Source organism: Lutjanus erythropterus, chromosome 5 (assembly GCF_056507025.1).
Source record: "Lutjanus erythropterus isolate fLutEry1 chromosome 5, fLutEry1.hap2, whole genome shotgun sequence".
Taxonomy (NCBI): domain Eukaryota; kingdom Metazoa; phylum Chordata; class Actinopteri; order Lutjaniformes; family Lutjanidae; genus Lutjanus; species Lutjanus erythropterus.
The window spans coordinates 18,698,725-18,724,193 of record NC_139321.1 but is presented as its reverse complement, the minus strand read 5'-3'; the positions used below and the strand labels follow the sequence as shown (position 1 = coordinate 18,724,193).

General features: G+C 38.9%; 1 protein-coding gene across 1 annotated transcript; it reads right to left on the bottom strand.

The window, feature by feature from the left end:
* Nucleotides 1-991: 991 nt before the first annotated feature.
* On the bottom strand, nucleotides 992-19,773 carry ehd1a (EH-domain containing 1a). The gene is made up of 6 exons (XM_084719019.1): nucleotides 18,962-19,773; nucleotides 10,939-11,036; nucleotides 5,121-5,362; nucleotides 4,321-4,491; nucleotides 2,425-2,589; nucleotides 992-2,086 (listed from the first exon to the last, which is right to left on the bottom strand). The coding sequence occupies exons 1-6, from the start codon at nucleotides 19,348-19,350 to the stop codon at nucleotides 1,553-1,555; spliced, it is 1,599 nt and encodes a 532-aa protein (XP_084575145.1). The 5' UTR covers nucleotides 19,351-19,773; the 3' UTR covers nucleotides 992-1,552.
* Nucleotides 19,774-25,469: the final 5,696 nt, after the last annotated feature.

Here is a 25,469-nt window from a genome sequence, read left to right as displayed (position 1 = left end):
TGCTGCTTTCAATTTGCCCTGAGAAATATGCAGAGGCGACTTCTTTCATGGGCAGATGGCCTTATATGTCCTGTGACAGTGCTGGCAGTGATTCCTTCTGTCCTGCAGAGGGCAGTAGACTGCACTGAAACCATTCAAATGAAGGCATTTCAAAATAAGAGTAGATGACCTCTGGATGACACAGCCCTTGACATGACCCTCTATGACAAATGACTACAAATTAACAGCACAGCAACTCTGAATCAGTTCAGATTTATTGAACAAATCTAATTCATTTCCATATGTTTTTAATTAGCAGCTCTTCCAGTGAGACTCTCTTCTGTTACACTGTTAGTTACACTCAGACCACCCTTTTACACACTTAATAAATGGCTCGTAATTAGGTTATTAATTAGTTGTAAACAATTTATAAATCATTAAACAGCTATGATCAAGGTTTAACAGTTTTCACACATTAGTGTCAGCTCACTTTTTGGCAAAATCCAGTTACTACTTACTACAAACTAATCTTACTAATCTAACATTTACAGCTAGCAAAAGCAGCCTCTCCATAACATGTAAAAAGGTGCATGCTGAGAATGTCAAGGTAAACAATTTTGCCAAAGCTTTAGTGCGTGAATCTGATCATTTGCAATATTAATTTGCCAAATGAATCATTTGATTTTCTATTAAGGCATGCTGACAGTGATTAAATAGTTACTTATTAACAAATACCTGATGAAGCTTACCGGTAAAAATGCTGCAAACGGAGAACACAAAGCTAAGTAAACAATGAGTTTTGAGGATCAACCGTACAGATAATGTGGGCTCACTATTTGGCAAGCAACAGGTCACTGTTGCGCTTTTTATCTAATGTGTTCTAATAGCTTATTAATGATTTATCAAGTGTTTACAACCTAATTAGACACATTTATAAATCATTTATAAAGATATGCTTATAATTTGTTGTGGTACTGAATGGTTCAGTAAAAATCCACAGGACCACTAGTCAGATGGTACAGTATTCCTTTTTATTTATCTGGCAAAATAATAAAAAGGGAAGCATTTGGAAAGAGTCAAAGTTAACAGTCAGGAAATACAAAAATATAGATAAAACAATTGAAACAGCTGTTTTGATTTATTTCCTCTTTCTCTCTCCAAATGGGAAAAAACGATATTTCTTTGGATCAACATATAATAATATGGACTGTATACTTATAAGACATCTTTTACACAGGATGCACAAATCCATGTTCAGCCCGTCACGCGACCTTCAGCTCACACATCAGTTCATGATGCAGTAAAGTCCTTTCATCTGTTTGCAAATCAACCTTCCCTCCCCCCCATTTATTTCTCATAGATATCTAAATATTTTCCCCTAATGCACAAAGATGGACCTCCCCTCCCTCCCACCTCCAGTCTCTCTCTGGTGATCACAGCGACATCTTCTTGTGGTGTGTGAGGACGCCTGGAGACTTGCAGCTCGATGGAGGATGATGCTGTTCATGCTCATGGTCTTAAACATGATGCAAAGCGTTGACTTGGCTCATCTCCACAGGCTCACCCCCCTCCTCTATTCTTCCTGGACTGTCCCACGTTTGGACGGGGGCACCAGGTGAGCTGGCAGCGTGGCAGGCAGCTCATGGCCCTCCAGCTTCACCTTGATAAGGTGGTTGGCCAGGGCGAACTCCTCGTCATCAAGGAGGCCGTCTTTATCCACGTCTGCTAGCTTCCAGATCTTTCCCAGGACTGTGTTGGGCAGCTTAGACTTCACCATCTCCTTCTTTGCAGCGTTGCCGGACACTTTGCCATTAATGGGAGAGAGGGTGTAAAAGATCTCGTCATATGTAGGCTTGTCACGGCCCACCACCCACTCCAGCTCGTCGATGCCTTCACTGGCACCTTCTCCGTAACCGTGACCAAAGGGGCCGCTCATGGTTCCCTCGAAGGCTCCACCCTTGACAGACTGGGTGGGCATGGCGGCCTCTTCCTGGCGTACCATGGCCATGAGACGGGCAATGTCGTTGGCGAGCATGTCTTCCACCGCCTCCAGCAGCTTGGGCTTCAGCGTTGCGAACTTAGAGAAGTCCTGGCCGTTGAGCAGCTCCTGAAGGGATGGGGGGGTTTGGAAGAAAACAGGAATTGGTGATAGAAATAGATCAGTCGTCAATGGCTACCAACAGGAGCAGCGTACAAGAAGCAGGATTTCCTGACAAACCAGGAAAAATAAATCTCATCCCCGTCCTGGCCCATCCTGGAGGGCAAGGGCAGGAAAGAAGGGCAGAGATGTGAAGAGAGTAAAGGTTGGAAGGTCATTCTCCTCCGAACCTTTGTTTCTAACAACTTATATAAGAGTCAAATCTGTTATTTCATCAATTATGTAACTCACAGTCACCTGAGTAGGTGGATAGATTTATCTCTAGGTTCATCTGATTTTAATCTCACCTGCATTTTGTCGAGTTTGGGAAAGTCTCCAGGTGAGATCTGGTGCTCCTTCTCGATCTTATGGTAGATCTCTCCCAGGTTGTTGATCAGCTCCTTCTTCTTGGAGTCCTTTCCAAACACACTCGGCATCTCCTTTTTAAGGGAGCTGATGATGTAGGCATGCACCTGTATGCCATGACAAGAAACAGAGCAGACATATTTTAGTGATTATTGAACAGTGCTGGGAGTTGAATTATTTATACAGTATTTTTTTATGATTTTGAGTTGTTTCTTTGAGGTAAAACTTGAATTTTGAACTAGTTAATAAATTGAATTAACTGAATTTTGTTCTTTAAAGGTAGATATCTTATATGGATCTGATTTATTAGTATATTACACCAAGAGAGATCTGGCTGGACTCCCCACAAATGGTTAAAAGTGCAGTAGCCATTCTGGAGAAAGATGGTTGATTGTTGTGTCACATTCTCAGGATGTCAAATACTTGCCTTTTGGGAATAAGACTCAGCAATCAACTATTTTTCTGACTGTTATCTTTCTCTCAGACCACTTGAATTACATTATCCTCAAAGGTTATTATGGAACTTTTGCCCAATGATGACAAAAATAAACAGCCTATGCCAGCTTTGACAGGTCACAAAATGAACGTCTAAATAATGGGCTTTCTCATATGACCAACAAAAATGTGCAGTCTTGCTCCAATCAAAAAACTGGAACTTTACTGGGAGGTCTGAGCCTCGATGTGCAGGATGAGGCATGTGAGAAACTAGAAGTCCGCAATTTTATGATATTACAACTAGTTTAGAGGCCAATCAGGGCCCAATAAGCAACTTAGACATGTGTGATGTGGAAACTTGAAGCCTCCAGTAAACATACGCTGAGAATGAGGACTAGTTCAACTTTTTTCAATATTTGCATATTTATATATTCTATTCAATTTTTGTGGAAAACCCGTATCGGAACTACATTATTATTCAGAGCAGTGTATTTTCTTGTGTCTTGAGACACGTCTGGGGGGATTTCCGATGTTAGGAACTTACGAAATATATGTATAGACTGATAGAAGAAATAACAAACAACCCCTGTTCTCTTTCTACGTGTGACATGGTCAGTGGTTTATCAAAATACAATAATTATAAAACATGTTGTAGTCACTTCTGCCTTTGGTCTTGAGAAACTGAAAACTAACAAAGTTGCATAAAACTGATTTTTTTCAGAAAATTATTATGTAATCTTCCTCTTGTGGGTCTGAAGGGTGTAGTTGTGAAAGAAAGAGGAAGAAAGAGAGTGAAAATAAGAGTTGATGCAGCTTTTTAATCTGGTGTTTGTTAGGCACCCTAGCAGCGTGACTCAATGGATGGTAATGTCAGTCCGTTCACCTCTTTGGTTCAACAATAATAATAATAATAATAACAATAATGATAATGTTAAGAAGAAGAAGAAGAAGTAGTCTGTTTTATGTGTAAATATGCAGTTGAATTATGGATAACCTATTTTTTTTTTTTTATTTGAAAATACTGCTACTCGTCCTGTTTTTCTTTTATTCTCTCCTGTCTGCTCTGGTTGCTGGTTGTTAGCAGCCACCTGACGCATGGAGGCATGGTGGGTTACAAACCCCCCCAAAACATGGGAACAGGATGGGATGAGACAATAATTCTTTTTACATTGTCATGGAATTGGGACGGGACAGGAGTATTTTGGTGGGAGTGGAATGGGACCGTGCTGAAAATCCACTCTCTAATCAGCATGTTCGCACTGTCACTGTGAGCATGTCAGCATGCTAATATTAGCCTTTAGCTCAAAGAGAGAGATTAAAGAGATTTAAGATTAATTTAATAGTAATAGACAACCAATTCATAAATCATAGCTGCTCTCATTTTGCATCTTGTTAATACTGACCTTTGCAAGGCGAGCTCGTTTGATGAGGTCATTGAGTTTGCGTAGTGCTGCGTTACGTGGCAATGACTGGATGTCCAAGAACAGGTCCAGCTCCTCTGCCTCAAACAACTTCCTGTTGTCTGGGACCAACAGGGGCTGGGCCCAGAATGACCCAATGTATACACGCACCACCTGGAATAAAGTTTACCCAAGTTAATCTCACCAGGTTACTCTTTACTGCCCACACCCACACAAGAGAAACTCTTTCAGGTCACCTTCATACACAGGAAACTACAATCCAGTTGGAATGTGTAAGCAGACACAAAAATATATTTGTACACTCAAAATAGACGTGTGACAATGCAATGCAGGACTGTAAGGTTGACAGTGAAGCAACAATAAAATGTTTAAATGTGTCTGTTCTGTGCTTTGCATCCTGTAGAGAGGCTTCATAATACAATGCACTCTCAAAGTCAATGAATGATTCTCTACATGATCCAAAGGTTCCTCTGGAATTGATTTATGAATATGGCCCCAGATCAAACATTAACTAAAGAGTCAGGGAAAAATCACAAGACGAGCTGGGTCACACGTTATCAGGTAGTACACAGGGTTTAAGACAGATTCACTTTCATTACATTCAGACATTTCGGTTCTTCCTTGTGTCTTTTGTTGCAAAGACAAACTGAGAACATTAGCTAGAGCAATCTTAAAGTCCAACCAGACTGACCTCAAATCGAATGGGACTGAAATGCTGTCCATTTAAATAAATTTGTCAATCACACAAAAGCACAAAATGTGAAAAACAAAGGCTTTTTTACCTCGGGCGTGTTAATGATTTTTCCCAGAGACCACATCAGCGCTCCATAGACCCTCATCAGCTGCTGTGTGCTGATCTGGTCTGCTTTGTTCAGCACCACACGCATTTTGTCCTCGTGGTTCTTCAGGGCTCGGATCACCTCTGAAAACTCATCTGAGATGTCCAGCTTGTGGGCGTCAAAGAGGAGAATGATGCGGTCCACGCGCTCTGCAAACCACTCCAGCACGGCCGCGAAATCGTAACCTGGAGAGAGGAAAGTAGAGAAAGGCAGGAGAATAAAGATGGGAGCTGCACAGACACTATTATACCCCCTAATAACTTGCACTGTTGCCCTTTTACCAGCTTTGTTTACAGTCGATTCACTGGATTCTTTCCCCACTCTGAACTGACAAGGTCAGAATAACATTAAATCTTGTCTGTATTTAGGCTGTGAACATCTGTCAGACATTAGCTTTCCAAAAGGAGCCTGCATTACTGTTGCACATTGTGAGTAAGGACAAGTAGTTTTTTTTTAAGATTCTCTTTGTAGACTTTTACTGATTTTTTGTGGGGAGTTTTAACACTCCGATAACCATATATTGCCTGATAAATATAAACAATCTTAATATGGATCCCATAGATTAGCATTTCACATTTCTAAACTGCTAAAAAGCTGACATCTACACTGATACTCAAATATCTGCTGGAATAAACTAATATACACCAATATATCGATCAAAATACTTTGAGTATTAAGTTTCTTTGAGTATTAATTCTGCCTTTACATGTTTAAATTCTGGCTTTCCAAATACAGGTTATGGCATTGTCTTGATTGATTAGGTAGTGTAATCAACAGCAGTGCATCATATTCTATAAAATCATCATACAGTTTGTCTACACTATTTGAGAATTTACAGTGTGTTATTGTAGAAGAAGCCATATCACTCCAATGATAGCTTGTACCAAAACTCCAGCAGCTGCGTGCTTTATAAGATTTAAGATTTTACCTCTTAGTGTGGAGTTTATTGGATATCTTATATTAGGAATATACAGAACAGAGCTGCAGTTTACTGACCCAGTTACGGAGATCACCCTTGATAAGAAGCTCTTATTGTGAAGTGCCTTACTGTTTGCATATGATCAGATGACAATCACCAGTGAAACATAAATCCCGGAGGCTATTCATAACTGTTGAGGATGATTTAAAGTGAGGCCTAAGAGCATGTTTATTAGCTTACAATGGATTGTAATTGTCTGTTTTCCCACTCATGTCAGAATCAAATATGACAAGACAAAGACAAAACTGTTATGGAGAAATACAAGACTTCAACCTAACAATAATTAGTTAATAAATTGCGTGTTGGAACAACTTTAATTGTGGGTTATCCATTCATATTCCACGTCATGTTGATCCAATAATGTTTAGATAAGAGCTTTGAAGAGGCAGGCCTTTCTCCCCTGGTTACCTATTAACTAAAGACAGCTGGGACCTAAGTTCTTTTGGAAAAACATGACTTGTCACTCTAAAACATATATTAGCCTCAGGCATGAAATGACCTCAGTCAAGGACAGTTTTCAGCAAAGTGTTCTATAAACAACAACTTGTCAGTAGTGACAGATAAAAAGGAAGAAAGCGAGCACACTTTTGAGATAGACAGCAAATACAGGGGTTGAGAAGATAAAATGCTACGTAGTGTTGGTTATGACAATTAAACCAAAAAGTATCAAGCCTGAGCTGGACTGTGCTACCAACACATTTACTGTTAGAATACAGAAACAGACTACACTACTCACTTCCTTCAGTTATTTGAGAAACAGGGAATCTGACTCAAATTACATAAAATGGGCCTTTCTCCTTTCTCTGAGCTCTCCTTTGCCTCGAGGAGCTGCGGAGGAAGTGAGGGAGAGAGAATTATGGTTTTGATTAGTGTCTGTGTATCATCTGATCAGAGAAGAATGCAGTTGCTCTAGAAGCTCATCTCGGCTGTCGCACAATCAGCGCCAGATCTGCTGCACATGCATTCCAACATGGCCGGCTTTTGTCTGTGTCTGAGCACATGTATACAAAAGAGAGTCAGGGCGACATGCCGACAGATGGACAGTTAGACAAAGTGCGACAGTGATACAGATAGATGAAGAGGGAAATGGACAGTAAGAGTAAAATAAGGAAAGAGAAAGGGAGATAAAGATGGGCTGGGGGTGGGGTGTAAAAGTGAAAGTAAATGACAATGAATGTAATAAGAGATGGATATTGAGGACGGACACAGGAAAACACCTTGGTGTTTTTGCATGTTTGAGCTCGTGATTGCATGAGAAAGATGAGGGGATGACAGGGGAATTTTTAAGTCCAAGATCCCTGTGGGAGCCAGCCGCGGACATTTGCGCATTCTCTCTTAAGTCTGCTTTTACCACACACGTAAGGGAACCACACAGAGGGACAGCTGCTCGAGCTTAGACTTACTTATAGCACATAGCATCAACAACTGTTATGTCTCTACCACATGTAGTGATACACACACTCACACATGACATATTTGGACAGGCCTCAAGATCATCTGCTAATCACTGACAGAAAAGTGGGAGGACCAGGCTGTAGATTTTTTTTTCTTTCAAAATCCCTGGATAATTAAAGGAATAGCTCAGCATTTTGGGAAATACATTTGTTAGCTTTCTTGCTGAGAGTTAGATGAGATCAACGCCACTCTCATGATGGTACAATAAATGTGCAAATACAGCCAAGAGATGATTAGCTTAGGTAAGAGATGGCTCTGTCTGAAGGCAACAAACCTGAAGGCAAAAACCCTGTGGCTAATCGCCGTAACGCTTGATAGTGTATGTCTGAATGAGACAGTTTTAGGTTGTGGCTCAGTGACAGTGGTAGACCATGGTGACAATAGCTGGTGAGCAACTCTACTTTTCTGTCCCCTTTTCTACAAAAATAGCTAACAGTTCATGTTGCTGGCTAGCTACCATCATGCTGGGGCTATGGAAGTATGGGTTTTACAAACTCCTACTGGAACCCTTACAGAGGTGTCAAGAACAAAAAAGGCGGACTGAAAAAACAAAAACAACAAAAATTTAGGAGTGAAATGAAGTAGGAATTTAAGTGGCCAGAATTAATATGACACATCTAAGGACGTACAGTGCTGTGCCACCAGTTTCCTCAACTAGCAGAGAAGTCTAACTTGTTTTTCATTAGAAACACTGCTTTCAGGGAAAATCACATCACAACTGATGGGAAATGCAGAGAACACAAGTGTCACAGTTAAATAAGATTGTGTTAAGTTGTGTTAAATAGGCTTTTCTATGTAACTTTCACACAAGTTTACTTCTGAGACAACAAAAATGTACCAATGACCAGTGGCCCATGGTGCCAACTTCAAAATTTTAGTGTCTATCCCTGGAATATGGCTCTGGTATGGACACAAGTTCTAAAAAAATTCAACTAAGCTTCTGAGAAATCTTTCTTTCCTGTCATCTAAATTTGCTTAACAGCATTGAACATGTCAGTATTCCTGTCCAGTCATCAGCAGCAATAATGGGAAAGACGCCAACCAGTTCTGCAAAATCACAGTTTCATTGTAGTTTTCATCACTTCATGGTTCATAAAGGAAGAGGCACTGAGCCACATGTGCTGAGCTCATCAAAAATGAATCCACAATCAAAGTATTATGCAATAAAACGGTTTGGTGTGCATGAATGAACAACACTATTTCGCTGTTTCTGCATGTTAAGCTGTTATACTTATAGAAGACCTTCACACCATGCTGGTCGATCGAGCCGTAATGCTGAGCACTGACACACACACACACACACATACACACACGCCCGTCACACTTCAGCTGCACAATCAAACCCGTCCTGTTTATATATGACACAGTCAGTACAGTATGTCTGGGTAGTACAGTATTATATCCGTGTTTATACAGAAACAGTTGAGAGGTTAACATGCGTGTGAGAGTGCATGACAGCTTGTGTGTGTGAGAGAGAGAGACAGAGAGAGAGAGAGAGTGTGTGTGTGTGTTGCCTTGATGGTAAGAATGCATAAGTATGTATGTATGGAAACAAAACTGTCTGAGGTATGTGGCGTCGGATTTCGTCTGCTTCTCCTCTACTGTCACATGAGCTGGTCTTTTCATTCATAGATACACACTTCCTTTGGTTTATTATCAGATGCCACTCATTTACGCTGGTATGTTTACAGTCGCTTTTTTGGCCTTTTCAGTGTCTCTGCCAACCATCCATACCATTTCCGTCTCTCCTACTGCTTCATATTGCTCTGCATTTAACAGATATTTTACATTTTACAGATATTATAGATATCATATCTAGAATATGTGAGAAAACAGTAAAGAAATGTCCATAAAAACTTCCTAAAGCTCAAACAAATGCTAGTTGTACACACATACAAATCACAAAGATATGTAATTAAAGCTATAACATGCAACATTTCTGCATTAAAATGTCTAAAACTGCTAGACCAATGTTAGATATTTTGTTAAGTTGTACGATGACGTTATCCAAAATGTTTAAAACCCAGAAAGAAATAATATTTTACCATATTAAATTTTTATATTCTATTCTATTCTAACAGCTTACCCGACGCTAATTCTTAGAGTCTTTTGTTGTTGTTTTAATGTGAGCAAGACTCCTAGCAGCAGAATCTACATATTATGCGTTTAACAGTGATATAAAACAGAAAAAAGCTGCACAAATCTTACAGAACAGCTTTCTTCAATGTATTAAAAGATTAATCAGTTATTAAAATAGTTGCATTTTATTTCATTTTCTGGTGACTGAGTGTCATTTAAGCTCTACTTCTTAAAATTTTTCCTGTTTCCTTCTTGTTGTGTCTCATGAGAAATCAGACTCTATAATAAAGAGCAGATTGACTGTGTATCAGCACTCTGCGCAACACAGATGGTGGTGGTAGGAGGGAGAGAGGCAGTCTTGGGAAACACTGCGCTGTTTGCCATTTTACTCCACATCCTTTCCCTAGAGTACACAAAAACTCTATTGCTGTATGTGTGCTTCCTCTTAAAGGGGCTCAAGGCAGGTAGAAAAAGCAGAAGCTGTGTTCAGCCTGACTGTTATCTTCTGCCTGCATTCTGTCAGATCATCAAAAGTAAAACTGTTTGTGTGGCAATTCTGAAATAACCCTGAAGGTCACAGAATTGTTTGAGCACGTGGAGAAATGGATAAAAATATGAATTGATTAATTTCCACAGAGCAGAAGGAAATGACTCAGATATAAAGTGATGAATGATACAGTAAAGGACAAAAAGAGAGGGAACAAAGCTACATAGCGAAAATATTTGCAACTACTGTTGTTAATTCAGCCTTTTGATAAAAATGAAAAGAGAATGACAGAAAAACAAAAAAGTGAGAACATGAAAGGAGACGGGGCTACAGAAAAGCACAGGTACAGAGACAGGAAATGGACTTCAAAGTGCTGTGTGCCCGCTGCTACTGTCAAGCTGTGAGGGCCTCCATTGGATGTACATGACCTATTTACTTCGGATTTGACCTGAGGCCGTTAAGAGTTAAATACGGGTTTGACAGCAGTGTGAGACTGCTGGAGGTGACTCTGTAGAGCACATGCCAAACAGAAATACCAGAAACAGACGTAAGAACAGGAGGGGTATGTAGGTTATTTAAGCATGTTTCCTTTTCATATTTGAACTTGTGACTTCCTGTCGGTTTAATCTGCATGCCTGCGAGGCTCTCTGTTTGTCAGTCTTTCAGAGTTTTTGAGCACGGAGGGTGTGGCTCTGTAAACAGCTGTAGTACTAGTGAGTAAGAGAGTAAGAGAGAGTGGCGGGTGTTTACGTCAGGCAGACCTCTGCTTATCCTCTGTTTCTCCCCAGACAGAATTCCAGGAGTATCGATGATACTGATGCTCTCCAGGACGGGGTTAGGCATCTGGGCACACATGAACCTAGATGAGAGAGGGGACAGTACAGGGCACAGAGGCGAGAAAAAGAAGTAAAAGAGAAAGAGAAACAGGATAGAGAGTATGGGGGCAGAAAGGAAGGGTGGTGCAAAAAAAAAAAAAAAAACAGTTGGGTGAGTGTTTATACATAAGCTTGCCATTAAACAGACATTATTCTGGAGGTTTTCAGTAACAACTTTCAGGCTCTAAGGCACTAACATTAGTGGAATAACATTCCTGGGAAAGATACACAGCTAAAACACAAATTAGCAATGGGCGAAAAGGAAGGTTCAGCCACTATCGCATTTCAGAAGTACTGAATCATTAGGTCTGTAATATGTTAGAGAATAATTTGGAGTTTGACATTAACCATGGCCCAATAAAGTTACTCTGTGGCCACCAAAAAATCTATGCAGGTGGCCCCCTGTGACCATTAAGTTTTATTCCAATACAGCGAGCCTTCCCCAACCCAACAGTTTTAGTTACCATTCCACAGATAGTAGTTTGACATCCCTTCTTAAACAGCCAACATTACTTGTTGCTGGCTATGTACTGACATGTTTAGGCTACTGAGTTATCTGTTTGCCAAGCCTACTCAAACTACTAACATGATCCCTGAAAAAACAAGAGGCAGACTATGTAAAACCAAAACAGAAACAAAAAAAATTAAGAAGTAAATTGAAGCAGGAATTTAAGTGGTTAAGTGGTGTGTGCTGTCAGTTTGCTCAACTAGATGGAAAGTCTATCTTGTTTTTCATCAGAAACAACGTCTTTACGAAGCATCACTTCTCAATTCATAGGTAAAGTGAGAAACACAGGTGTCACAGTTCAGGGATACTAGATATTGGCTTAGATTTTGGACATTGTTATATTTTAATTTGTCATAAGTGCTATTTTTTCCTGGTTTCAAAGGCTGCATTATAGTAAAGTAATATAATTCTGGGAACGTACGTTAACCCGCTTAATTTTTTATATTCACTTTACTGATGATTACTTATCAAAAATCTTGTTGTATATTATGAAAGCACCAATGGTCATCCCTACAATATTGTCATATCTATTAATAACCGTAGACGTGTTTGGTCAAAAATATTGTAAAGTTTGATTTTATCCATATCGCCCAGCCCTATGCCGTTCAGTTTATAATCAAATACAATGAAGAAAAGCAGAAAATGCTTTGTATTGCTGGCACAATTGAACATTTTTGTACCTTTTCTTGAAAAATAACATATTATTACTTTGGACACTTTGGATCTAGTTTAGTATTTTTTCAGTCCACAAAAACAATGAAACTACATGATGATATAGTCAGGTTTTCCAAACAGTGGGGTAGGGGTTGGGGGGCTTTCTTTTAGGAGGGCCACCACTGATGTAAGAATGTTAGGGAAACTCTGGGACAATACATTATGAGTTATGAACTGTAGGTGTGAGTCATTCCCAACGCAACATAATTCACACAATGCACTCCTTCAAGCTGGGACACTGGGGTTTCAACTCAACAGAAATCAAGCCAAGACACACACACTCACACAAATACAGACAGATACACACTATAAAGGGAGAGAGGATGAGTGGTTTTGCATAAACCCACAGCGTCCCACTCAGGACAAAGAAGGGGACTGTTAAGAAACCCCACAGCTCAGAGTACTACTTCTCGCTCTGCTGCCCTTTCACTCAATCTGAACCGATACTCCCAACATGAGCTCGGAGGCACTGGGTCATAAGACCGGGAGAACCGTGCTTTTACATTCCTGCTGCAACCACACTGCGTGCAGACACACATACAGAGCACAAACCCTAACATACCTCACGCAGGGCGGAAAAAGGAAAAAATCCAAGGACAATGAACAAGTCAAAGAAATATGAGAGAAGGGAGATCCTATGCATGCTATTACATTACACTAACAGTGACTGCAAAAAGATAACAAACACGCAGATCTTTCCACTCCCTCTCATAGATGATGGCGTATGATATCCTGTTGGAATTTTGGCAAAGGTTTTCCATTTAACAATCTATCCTCCAGTTTCCACACAGAGCTAGTAGGAAAAAATGCTCCAATGAACTCGAGCTGGAATTCTTAGAAACAAAGCAGACCCTACCAGGGCAGCCCCGGGGGCCTCAAGAGCCTTGAACTATCTCAGATCCTTTGCTGTCTCATGTCTCGAGAAAGTGAGAAACCCACCATCGCTGGCATGAAGGCCTGGGTTAAATCCCCACATCAGACCTCTCATGTGATTGGTGGTCTGGCTCCAGCTCATTCTGGAAGGTCTTCCTCTCTTGCCCCACCTCCTGACCTATGACCTTCCTTCACATCATAACCTCAACTTCCTGTAGAGAAGAGGAAACGGGGAGGCTGTCGCTAGCACTAGGGATGTGGATAGGGAGGTCACAACTGTGTCACTTTTCCATGCTTCCTCTAAAATTTTCCCTTGTGTCTGTGTTTGATTAAATTATCTAGGTTTATATCTAATATAGCTATATCTACACAGATGTCCATATATTTATTTTTCATGTGCTCTGTAAGGCTGTACATATGTCAGGCCCTATCTTTGTAAAGTGCAGAGTCAGTGTCCTGGAATAACAGGCCACAAGCAGGACAGGACGGAGCAGGACAGTGTAGGCCAGGGTGGGCCAGTGCGGAACTTAAACTTTGCTGACTAATGGTTTCACTGACTAATGGCTTACAGAGAGCACACACTCTCACACACACACATACACAGAGGCCCTCTGACTGCAGTGGTATTTTAACTAGAAGGACACAAGAGCTACAAAAAATGCAGGCTTGTCAGGAGGTGGAAAAGAACTTACTTTTACAAAAAGATGTTTGATTTCGGCCTTTGTGCAAATCAGTGCGCATGTGATGCGACTAAGGATGTCAGTTTCAGTTAACTTTTCTTTCGTTAATCTGACACCCATTAACAGATAACCAAATGGTTAATTTTTAAGATAAAAGAAGTGAAAAGACACAAAATACTAGAGCCTGTCTAACATGTGCCAGACAGAGAGGCTCTGAGTGAAGTGTACACTAGACTGCATGTCCCAGTCAGCATTAGTGAAGTGACAGGAAAGTTGGACACCACCTGATGACATCTTTTCCTGGCCGAAAGCAGTCATAAGCAGTCAATACAGTCATAAGTAAGTAACTGAAGGTGTGGGCATCTAGATCAGGAGTCACCAACCTTTACCTTTACATTTTTCCAAAACAGAAAAAAAGACGCAACCATTAAATTCTGTTTTCCTCAGAAACTTCTCTTTTTTTGGATTTGGCATCCATAGCTAAGGGAGACTTAAGACTAGCCACCTGCAAAATTTAGAGGAACAAGTGGCTCATAGGCTAAGTAGTTACATTTTAGTTGATGATAGTAAGATTTTTTATTTGGTGTAAAGACTGTTTTAATTTTGTTTAACAACTGAAGAACATGAGAGACCTACAATAACAAAAAAATAAAAGTAAAATGTTAAATTAACATTAATTTCCATATAATTTTTTGTCAAATTCACAAGAGTCACTGGAGAGGGGCAAAACACCTATATGCAGCTCCAGAGCTGCAGGTTGCTATCCTCTGAGCTAGATGTATTTAACTGTATTTTTAAATGTATTTTCTTTGTGACACCTGTCTAGCAGTCAGTGGTCAGAGCTAGCATCACACAATTCACATTTATAATTTAGATTTAATTTTTACTGTGTTGCCTTTCTGGTATAAATGTTCCCACACTGAGCTTCATTATTACTTCTGAATGTTAGCTGGTGAAACCTCTAACGTGTGTGTACGTAACGAATCAAAAACATTCTTGGTGGTTGGCACGCCTACATGGGACAGTGACACAATTTGTAACCAGGCTGCCACAAAATAGAAGTATGGAAAACTGAAATATTGGTAAGCTAGTACAATACACCAGCTGTTACCTTTGGGTTTCAAATCCAAGAGCAAATTGTAGGTGTGTGAATCATATGATTTCTGTTTACTCTCATCATAAATAACTGATTATACTGAGGCTAAGTCCTATCTGAGGCTGGTAGTTAAAGGCTAATCTGCAGATTGAATGACTATGGTTATGAGCTACACAGTGTAGCTCCCATCACATTGCTGAACAAGATGTTGTGACGTGGTATTTTCTCCTCCACCTATAAACCAGTCAATTAACAGTCTGATTATCTATATCTCCTACCTGCTTTTATGAGCAAAAACACTTTCAACAAACCAACAGCTAAAAGGCCAAATTCAAATACTTTTGGCCTCCTGAGAGGAAAATGGAAAACTTGCACAATGTGAGCCAAAAACAGCCCAGTTCCAAATGTTTGTCTGGATGGAGTTTTGACAGAAGTTTTATCAGATGTAGGCCCGATCTGAGCAATGTGCCATCACAAATGATTATTATGTATCATGCCTAGTACACATACACAGAGTTGTTCAAACAGGTAATCCACCTGCAATATTCTCTCATGTGTGATCACATGAGCCTTTCTTTAAGCCAATGAACGACCCCTCCAGCCTGAATATGCTGAGTGAATTCATAGGGAACAACAAGTCCCATGATATTGCAGGACTGTGTCCAACATCTTGACAAATGATGTTAGAATGGACAATAGCCTTTGTTTATACACAATCTAATCTGGTTTCCCCTCAAGCCTGTAATAAACTCCAGAGAGGTGAATTGTGGCCTATGAAGTCTAATACCCCCCACCTTCTTAAAATGTTATCTGAACTGCATGAGTCAATTTCTCTCACTTTGACTGATTCTGTTTGGCAGACGCTTGCACTCATTTGAGATAACACAAACACTTCATATAATTGAGGGAAGGGATCCCAATGGACAATAGGAACTAGGTCGTGTCAACTGGAGTATTTGTACTCATACAGTATGATAATCTGAACCTAGTAACAGATTAATATCAAGGCTGTCCATAAATTAGTCATTTGTGTATTATTCGTCCACCTGTTTGGCTGGATATTCCTATGGAGGAAGGGTGACGCAACACCAGCCACTGTGGAGGGAAGGGATATACCTACATCCTCTACAGGAAGTGTCACCATCAGCGATTGGATGTTAGTCATCTGATGTCATCACAAATCCACACACAATAGATCGGATAAAGATGTTTCAGCTTTCACCAAGCATCGTCACATTGGCTGTGACTCATAGAAACTTCCTTGTGCTGTCTCACCTTGCACTGTGTTTGAGAGAAGCTCATTTCACAATCTCAGTGAAACACTCAGTTTTTCCACTGTCCTTCTTAGCTCTCATCCTGGTTTAAAATCACACCACTAGAGCCATAACAACTGGATGATCAAAATTAAATTAACTGTCAAATATTCTGATAATCAATTAATAATTTCAGTCATTTTCAAGCAAATATGTCAAACATTTGCTGTTCTAGCTTCTTAAATTTAAGCATTTGCTGCTTTTCTTTGTAATTTATGATAGTAAATGAAGATATTTTGGGTTTTAGACTGTTGGTTGGACAGAAGAAGCCATTTGAAGACATCCCTTTGGACTGTGGGAAATTGTGATGAGAATTTCTCCCAATTTTTGATATCTGAAAAACTTTTGAAGACTTTAATAGCACACTTTAATTCAATTTCATGCCAATTTTCAAAATAAAACTAAATATCAAATATGAATATGTAGGCATATACTCGTCTGAGTAAATACATATATTGTCAGTTCAAAACTATAAATGAGACAAGTGACAATATCTGGCTGAGCTAAAGAACATTTACCCAAATATGTTTAAACAGCCTAAAAGACTGTAACAGGATAACAGAGGCATTCACTTTATACTCTTCTGCTTAATTTAATTAATTTTTAGACTTTAAGGACCTGAATACTCAAAAAATTAATCAATAATTAAAACAATCTAGTTGCAGGCCTATCCACTATCAACCAAGGTTTCCCTCTATACTGTGTGTTTGTTTCAGTTTCTCTTCTGCTTTTATTTTGCTGTTACTGCTGCTTTTGGCAGTTGTTGGTCCCACCTGAGCATTACTTCTGTTCCAGTTCTGACTCACTGGAGGTTTTGTCAAGTTTTTACATCAGCCTGAATAGCAGACTTCAGTATCATTCTGAGTCATTCATAAAACTCTGGGAAGTGCTCTGGGAGTTTCCTCAGAATCTCTGGATCATCAGACATGAGGATCCAACTCCAATGAGATGGATGTCCTGACACCCTAACTATAACCTCAGTACCTGAAATACCTGCTGACTCAATGAAACACTACTACAAGAAGAAAGAGTTGCACCAAAACCTTTAACCCTTTGTGATAAGATTTCACAAGGCCTGGCCCACTCACAGGTAGTGACTAAGGGAGTTGGCTCGTCGGCTTCTACTGATGGAGTAACACTTATATGACCAGGGGATACAAAACTCATGACACTGACATCTGAGGACAGGACAAGGTCAGCTTGTTGCCTAGCAACATCATTACAACTATTTTCTTGCTCAAGGGGCCACACTGACAAAAAGATCTGTCACCAGTGACTCTGCCAGGTGCTTTTTAGAAGAGGTGCCTGATGAGGGGGAGAGGTACAACGTCAACTGGCAGAATTTTAGTCCAAAGTGAAAGCACTTCCTCGTCAATAGAATACAGTGGCGGAAAGCACCTTCCTGTCCTTTGCTTTGACATACACAGAGTGGCTCCTCCACCTAGCTTATTGACACTAAACACCCACATTCTCTCAGGATGATGAAAGAGGGAAAACTCGCACACTCTTAACTCTAAGAATGCTGGTAATATTGTGCAACAGCATATTGTGACTCTACCTTGAAACAGAGTGGTACAAGTAAGGACTTGTAGGCAGGGCATTTAAATCAGGGATGATGTGTTGTTATGGCACGTTTCTTAGCACGGGGGTTCCCAGACCTTTTTTATGTCAAGGAAAAAGGCCCACAATAGATGAACCTTAGACCACAGACCCCAAATCTGAGAGGGTTCGTTTTAAGGAATCCTCTCTGAGTTTTTATTTTAACTTATTGGTTTGAAGATAATAAATAAATCATCATCATCATCATCATTTTAGTGGCTCATTCTAAGGCAATTCTTATTTTCAGGTGATTATTCATTAAACAAAACATACCTAGTATAAATTATTAATATATATTTCTTTTCCACCATATTCTGGCAATAAATACCCATTAATCTTTCACAGTGGACCTTAAAAGTAACTTGTTCTGTTTCTGTTTTTTAATTCTTGGTTATTCATAATTATTAGGCTAAAAATACCTGTAAAAGTTTACTGCTTCAATGCCTTGATGTCATTTTGGATTTCAGATATATATATAAAAAAGCAGAGCTGCAACGATTAATCAATTATTACTAGATTAATCACCAACTATGTTAATAATCAATTAATCATTTTAACTCATTTTTTGATTAAAAAATGTCCACATTTTCTATTTTCAGCTTCACAAATGTTCATATCCTCCAGTTTCTTTAGTCCTCTTGTGAAAGTTAATTTAATATATGTGTGTTTTGGACATAATAAGATATTTGAGAACGTCAACTTGGGCTTTTTGAGAACGTCAACTTGGGCTTTGGAAAACAGCAATCAAGCCCAGAAATCCATTATCAGTTGGGTTCTAATAACAATCAATGAAAACGCCCAACCCTATGTCTTCCCTTGTTCCATCTTCCAAAAAGTCTGATAAAAGTTAATAATATTCTGTTCCTTCTTTTTCAGGGGACCCACTACAATCCACTCAAAGGTCCCTATTAGTCCCAGTGTGAACACCACTGTCTTTTACACACCGCTCTGTTAGGGTAACTAATGATATTTCAGGACAAGCACTGACATGACATATTTATTCAAACATTAACGCTAATGAATACCTGAAGGGCTCAGCTCCTATAATCCTGGTGAATAACATAGTTCACATAGCTCAGTGTAAGCTCTTTAATGTGGTCTGGGGGGGACATGGCACTGGTTTTACCTGTTGAGGAATGCGTTGCCAAAGGCGTTGAGTTTGCGGAAGGGCTTCTTGGGGTCGACAACCAGAGCGTTACCCGGTATCACCCCCTCTTGATCACCGTGCATCACCGCGATGAAAGAGTCCGTGGTCGGCTCGGGGCCAATCCGCATTCCGGGGAAGTCCTGCTCCATGAGGTGCCGGATGAAGGTGGTCTTCCCGGTTGAGTACTGACCCACCAGAAGGACCATGGGCTTGTTGTCGAAGTCGGCATCTTCCAGAGCTGGAGAGTGGAAGTCGTGGAATCGATACGTGTCCTCCAGAGGGAACAGTTTGGTCCGGTAGAGCCGCCGCAGACCCTCCGACACGTTCTGAAACAGCTCCGGGTCTTTCTTCAAGTTTTTCCTGAACATGGTAACTGATTTTTGCCCTTACTTGACACAACTGTGTCGGCCTCCCCTTGAACAATTAGTTAGCTGGCTTGGTGGTGTGGCTCTCTCACACCGATCAAGAGAGTAGCTGCCTGCTGGAATGAAGCAACGGAGCTGGGCGAGGTCTTGGAAGTTTTGTCCCCACCCTCCTCTTCGCTAGCTAGCCACACACACACGGCGACTCCGTCATTCAGGGAGGACTCCCTCTTCAGCTGACGTTGGCGAACCCAAGATAGTCAGATATACTCCACCACAAATATCTAGCCTCAGTCGTAACGTTACGCAGCTTTATATAGTCTAATGCTACAGAACTATGACCGTAAAACCGTTTCAACTTCTCTTAACGGTTGGCTAATTCGGTTAGCAGCCGGCAGGCAGTTGGTCAACCCCACAAAAAGCAAGCTGGCACAGGGTCGTGTCTAGACGGGAATTCTAGATTTGTGCAACTCTCGCGAGATCTGTACGCTGTCTTTATTCATCGTGCACGTTGTGCATACGACTTAGTTTCACCTGTATGTTTAACATCTGTGATAGGCTGAGGGACAAAAACCACAGGCAAACGTTAAAGAAAATCATGATTTGGGTTAAAACTATCATTCTCGCGAGATCTTTCGCGGGTGTAGGGTTCCTTTCAAGACATGACTCTGGCACAGGGATACCGGAAAAAAACTGAAACATTTTTCACAATAAAAGCCTCAACGAGGACAGTCAGTCAATTCTCCCCGATTTTATCTTATTTAATAATAATAACAAAAATTGTTGTTGCTGAAAATGGATAACACACCTCCATTTACTTAAAATTATATAATTAAGATTATGGACAACTTGGATGAGAATATTTCTGACACTCTCAATCTTGCAATTATTCTGGGTAAATATCATAATCATACTTTTAAGTGGACTGAAAATACTCCCTAGTTTGCAGTGCTTTTCTGCTTTTTAATGTCTATTATACCTTTCTTCTTTGTTCTCTCTTTTTGTGTTGTTTTCACCATTGTTGATTGATTGATTGATTCTGTTCCTAACTTTTTAAGCCTATATTTGCTATGACTTTTTCTAAATAGTTTATTTAAAATGGTCTGTTTTTGCCCCCAACTTTATATTTCACTTTTTATCAGCACTGGCCTCAGTTGGAATAGCCCAAACAAAATTACACACATGAATTGGAATCTTATTATAAAAGCGTGAGTAATCATTAATCATTCTCTCAAAAGTACTTTTTTGCAACACTGAAATGTCGGTGCAACTTCCAGTAAGCTTTTACCATTATCATAAAATCCTGCTTTTGTATTCTGTTTCTGTTTTATTTTCAAATGGCTAATGATCACTGATATAGTTAAAGTGATACCTAAATCTATTTTCACTTTTGCTTTTACTTTTGCAGTATTTTATTTCCTGCAGTGTAATTCATTCTTCAATGACACTTGAATAAAAGTATTTAATTCATTCATGCTCTCAGTATAAAAACTGAAAAGATTACTTATCCTCTGGGATGTTGTTATGTCAGTATGAAAACATTTTGTGTTTTAATTTGTTAAATTCATATCTAACACTACATGTTCTGACATACAATCAAAATAAAAATAGAGTTCCATATGTTTTACTTGTTCTCTTTTTAGTTTTATCTTGCTTCAAAATATAATGTAAGTATAGGTTATGACACCTCAGTAATAGCATTCATTCATTCATTCATTTATTCATATCAGTAAAAAAAATCCTGTAAATTTCTACATTTTATTAATATGTTGCTTTTGGTTTTGGCTTTAATTTCAGACTGGTGTGTATGAAACTGTACATGCATAAAGCTCCTTCTAAACTGACGTGTCTCTCAATATCATGTCTGTCTTTTACCTGCACAAAAATGACAATAAAAACATGGAAAGACAATTATGTAGTATGTAAAGGATCGCTTTAATTTTATTTCAAATATCAACCTACACAGAAATGAGCATAAAAAATGCGCAGAATAAGGAAAATTCACAAAATAGACATCAATACTGCACACAACCCAGTGGATTTTGAAAGTCAGATATGTGAACTGTAACCTACAGAGAGCTTTTCCCAGCAGTTTTTCGATGACAAGAGGCGTCCCTCCACAGATAACAGCAGCTCCACTGGAAGCCAAGTTTTTCCATATGGAGATGCTGTTACAGCTGGTGAGACCCACAGAAACAGCACAGCTGACAGCACGTGCAGAGCATGACAGCGTGGTGGTGGTATTCATTTCAACACATGATTGGTTGTACAGTTTCCTGCTGACATCTACCATTCAGTGATACAAATAGACCGAGATTGCTTTGCAAATATTTATTAGGTGTGATTTTATATTTTGACCCCTTATGTGACTGTGTTCATTCAACTAAAATGCACATTAAACATGCACCTCTGGCCTTTGTCATGTGTGTTATATAGAGTGTGAATTATTCCCAGCAGAGACCAGAATCATTAGATTATTGTTATAATGCTTTTAAACTGCTAGACCCAGACAATAGAGCAAAATACTACACATTTGAGCTACATGGCACCAAAGGTTTCACACATATGAAATCATGCTGCCCTCTTTTGGCCGAGCCTCACTTACTACATGACATCATTTTAGTGTTTTTTTTTTTTTTTATCCAAGCCCTCATGTGATAACACCACCCACACCTAATAAAAAGATAGTAAGATATCATCCACCATATTCTTATTTTACTGCTTCTAAGTAACATGTTACCCTTATGACACCAATAAAATCAGCGTCACTCACTCTATCAAAGTGTACGAGGAGTCATATCGATGAATGTTAGCCTTTAGTCTATTAAAATTAATGTTTTACGTACAGGCATTGATAAGGCTTTGGTTTATAAGTTGCAAACAGGACTGTGCAACATTTCCTTGTGTCCCCTCCTTAGTTCCCCATAATCTCTCTTAACTTATCCTGACTGAGCTTTGACCCTTCACCCTCTCCTTCTGTAAAAAAAACAGACCCATAAAGTAATTTAAGGGTAGGCTAAAGAGACCTTCACCCCTATTGTCGCCTTCAACTTTGTCCACCCAGCTATATATTGTTTTACCAGATAATTGAACTGTGAAAATGTTATCAGTGCGCCGTGAATCACAGCTCTCAAATGAGAATGAATGTGTTTATGATGTACTGTAAAAAAAAAACACACACTGAAATTTAGTGGAATCAACTAACCTTGTCTCATTTACTTAATGTGAATATATAAGTTTTGTTTTTTAAGTTGTTTGAAATTTTTAGTTTTCATTTTCAAGACACTTCAGAATCTATAAATATGTTCCTCAAACTTGAAGTCTTTTGACTTAAAATGAATGTACTGTACAGATTTCAATCAACTCATTAAATTAAGTTTCTGAAGAAAAATAATCAGCATATTATCTGATTTCCCACCATGCATAAGTTGTGGTTGCTTGTTTTCACAATAATGCAAACGCTGCAACCCCTGATGAAGGCTAGTATTGACTTCAGTCCCTAACACCTTACACATTTAATTAATTTGCTGAGAGAAATTTCACATATTGTCTTTGTGCAAATACTGGAACAAAGTAGCTCAAATAGGAGCTGAAAAAGTGACTTTTCAAACTGAGAAAATTGTTAAATTATATCAAATTTGTTAATGAGTGTGACTGAAGAGTTGTTTGCTCAACATAATATCCTAGTCTTGTTGAACACCTGCATTAATACCAAGTTTATTTGACTAGAAATCATTACAATATTATATCACCTTCTGTTTTCAAATTCAACCAACTTAAAATTTTAAGACAGCCTGGACACTTACTTTTTTAAAGTTAAAAGAAAGAATAATAACAGACATTCTTACCCATTTGACAGAAGTCATGTTAGTGTCAGGTGTCAAAATCTCCAGAGATGACCTTTTACATCTTAAGACAACATTATTTATGAACAGATATAACAGGGACAGGGATTTTGAAGACTCTTTTACTGATATCAAGTGTAAAAAGTTGATTTTAGCCCCATTACCAGCTGTGCAAATGAATTTTCTTGGTCAACACAATCATCCAACAACTTAATTTACAGCATAGAAGCACATTTGTTGCCTAGCAACCAATAATTCCATCAGGAGTTTATTCAGTTTTCAGTCTTTTCATTAATTTCCTCAACAGCCATTTTGGGTCTCTCTTCACAGCCATTTATTTCACTTCAAATGAGACTGCTCAAATTTGATTGCTTGTTACTGATCAGAGAAACTGAATGCACTCCCAGTGACTCGCTGCTGAAGCTTCTTGTAAAATGGCTGCACAGTTCAAATTCAATCAAAGCAATATAAAAAACATATTACATGATAGTGTTGGTGTGAATGCAAACTGTAGCTGTTTTGTTCACATGTCCCATAGCACAAATTAAATACAAAGTGACTGAAATATGATGAATTAAAACAGCTTCTTTGATTACTCTTTTCCAGTTCATTATCCATATTGAAATGTATTTATAAAGAAAATGTCATACTCACCAAGCAAATATCGCAAAGGTTCATTTCGGTCATTTAATTCTGTGGGAAAAGTCTGAAAATACAAAATAAGACGAAAGATGAAAAGTGCGAGGGAAAGCAAAGCCAGACAAATTAATGTTAAACAGAAGAGAAGAACAGTTCGTGGGTGAGCTTTTAGAAGAGGGTGAGACAGACAGAAGTGAGCTGAGACGGAAGTCTGTCCCTGAGTAATGGTGGACTCTTGAAGCAGAGCTGCTTAAGACTGTGTGGGGGAGAGAAAAAAAATTAATCATTACACTAACTGTAAATATGTAACAGGCCCAACCTGCCCATAAAAGTCAGCAAATTGCATTGTGTTTGAACACCCACAGACACATGAGGATGAGGACCAAATCATACAAGATGGAGAGCAGCCAATAAGAGACACCATCAGAGCACTTCAGCCTCCTCACACTCACTCAGGCCTCTTCATTCACTGTGATTACTTCCTGCCTCTGCTGCCGCATTTTCCAAACACTGCAGAGAGATATACCACTCTCAGGGCCGAATGTAATTATAATTAATCGATCAAATGATTAAATGGAGAGAAAGTTAATCACAGCTGGTGCATCCAAGAAGTAAAAGTCAAAGACTGTCTCGTTTTCTTTCTTTCCCTTGTTAAACACAGAGCCCGTTGGATTTCTGTATAATTGAATAAAGTTCCCTCAAAATCTGATATAAGATCAAAACTTTTATGACATCTATTCTTTTGACCCCACCCTTCTCATTACCTGTCTAAGTATTATTACCCAGGCAAAGAGAGTACATTGAACACTACACGCAGAAAATGATAAATCTATATCCTTGTAAGAAAGAAACTGAAAGGGTTCCAGTTTTGTTCTGGTAATGTCCTGAGATATCTGCACTGGTCTATAAAAACAAGAAACATTCCCAGAATAAATTACATTTCTTTTTGAAGGAAATTAATGGAGCAGCTTAGTGAAATGTTTATTTTTCAAAACATGAATACTGAAACAGTGAATGGTAGTGGAGGAAAGTAACTACACTGCATCAGTTACTTTACTTATATAAACTTTTAAGATATTGTACTTTAGTATACAGTTTGTGATGCTTTATACTTCTACATTTAGGCAAATGTTGTGCGTTTATATTATTGTACATTTTTATGGTTTAGTTTCCGAACAGCACATAAAATCATGAAGATTAGCGCCCTCTCAAATAGCTGCAGAATTAAAATGCTGTTCACACATTCTTTCATCAATGTTGAGCCAATAATATAGAAAATATAATGAAATAACATTTCAGTAATCAGAGTTAGTGTATTAGAAATTTGTATTTGTCATTAGTTTTTAGTTTAGTTTAGTTTCCAGAGCTTGCTTGTTTCAGTTTAGAAATATTTTGTTTTAATTTAGTTTTTATTAGTTTCAGCATGGAGTTATTTCTCAGAGGCAAGATTTAAGAAGTTTGAGTAATGCAATACAAATACAACATTTTGTTAAAGGGCCAGTGCCTCTGCTTTTGTAACACTAACTTTAGACTCACTCCTCCCCCACCTAATCTTACATAAAGAGTAATACATTTTAAACCAAACAATATTTTAAAAGTGGTATATTTTAGACAAATTTGCCTTTTAACAACTTATTTATT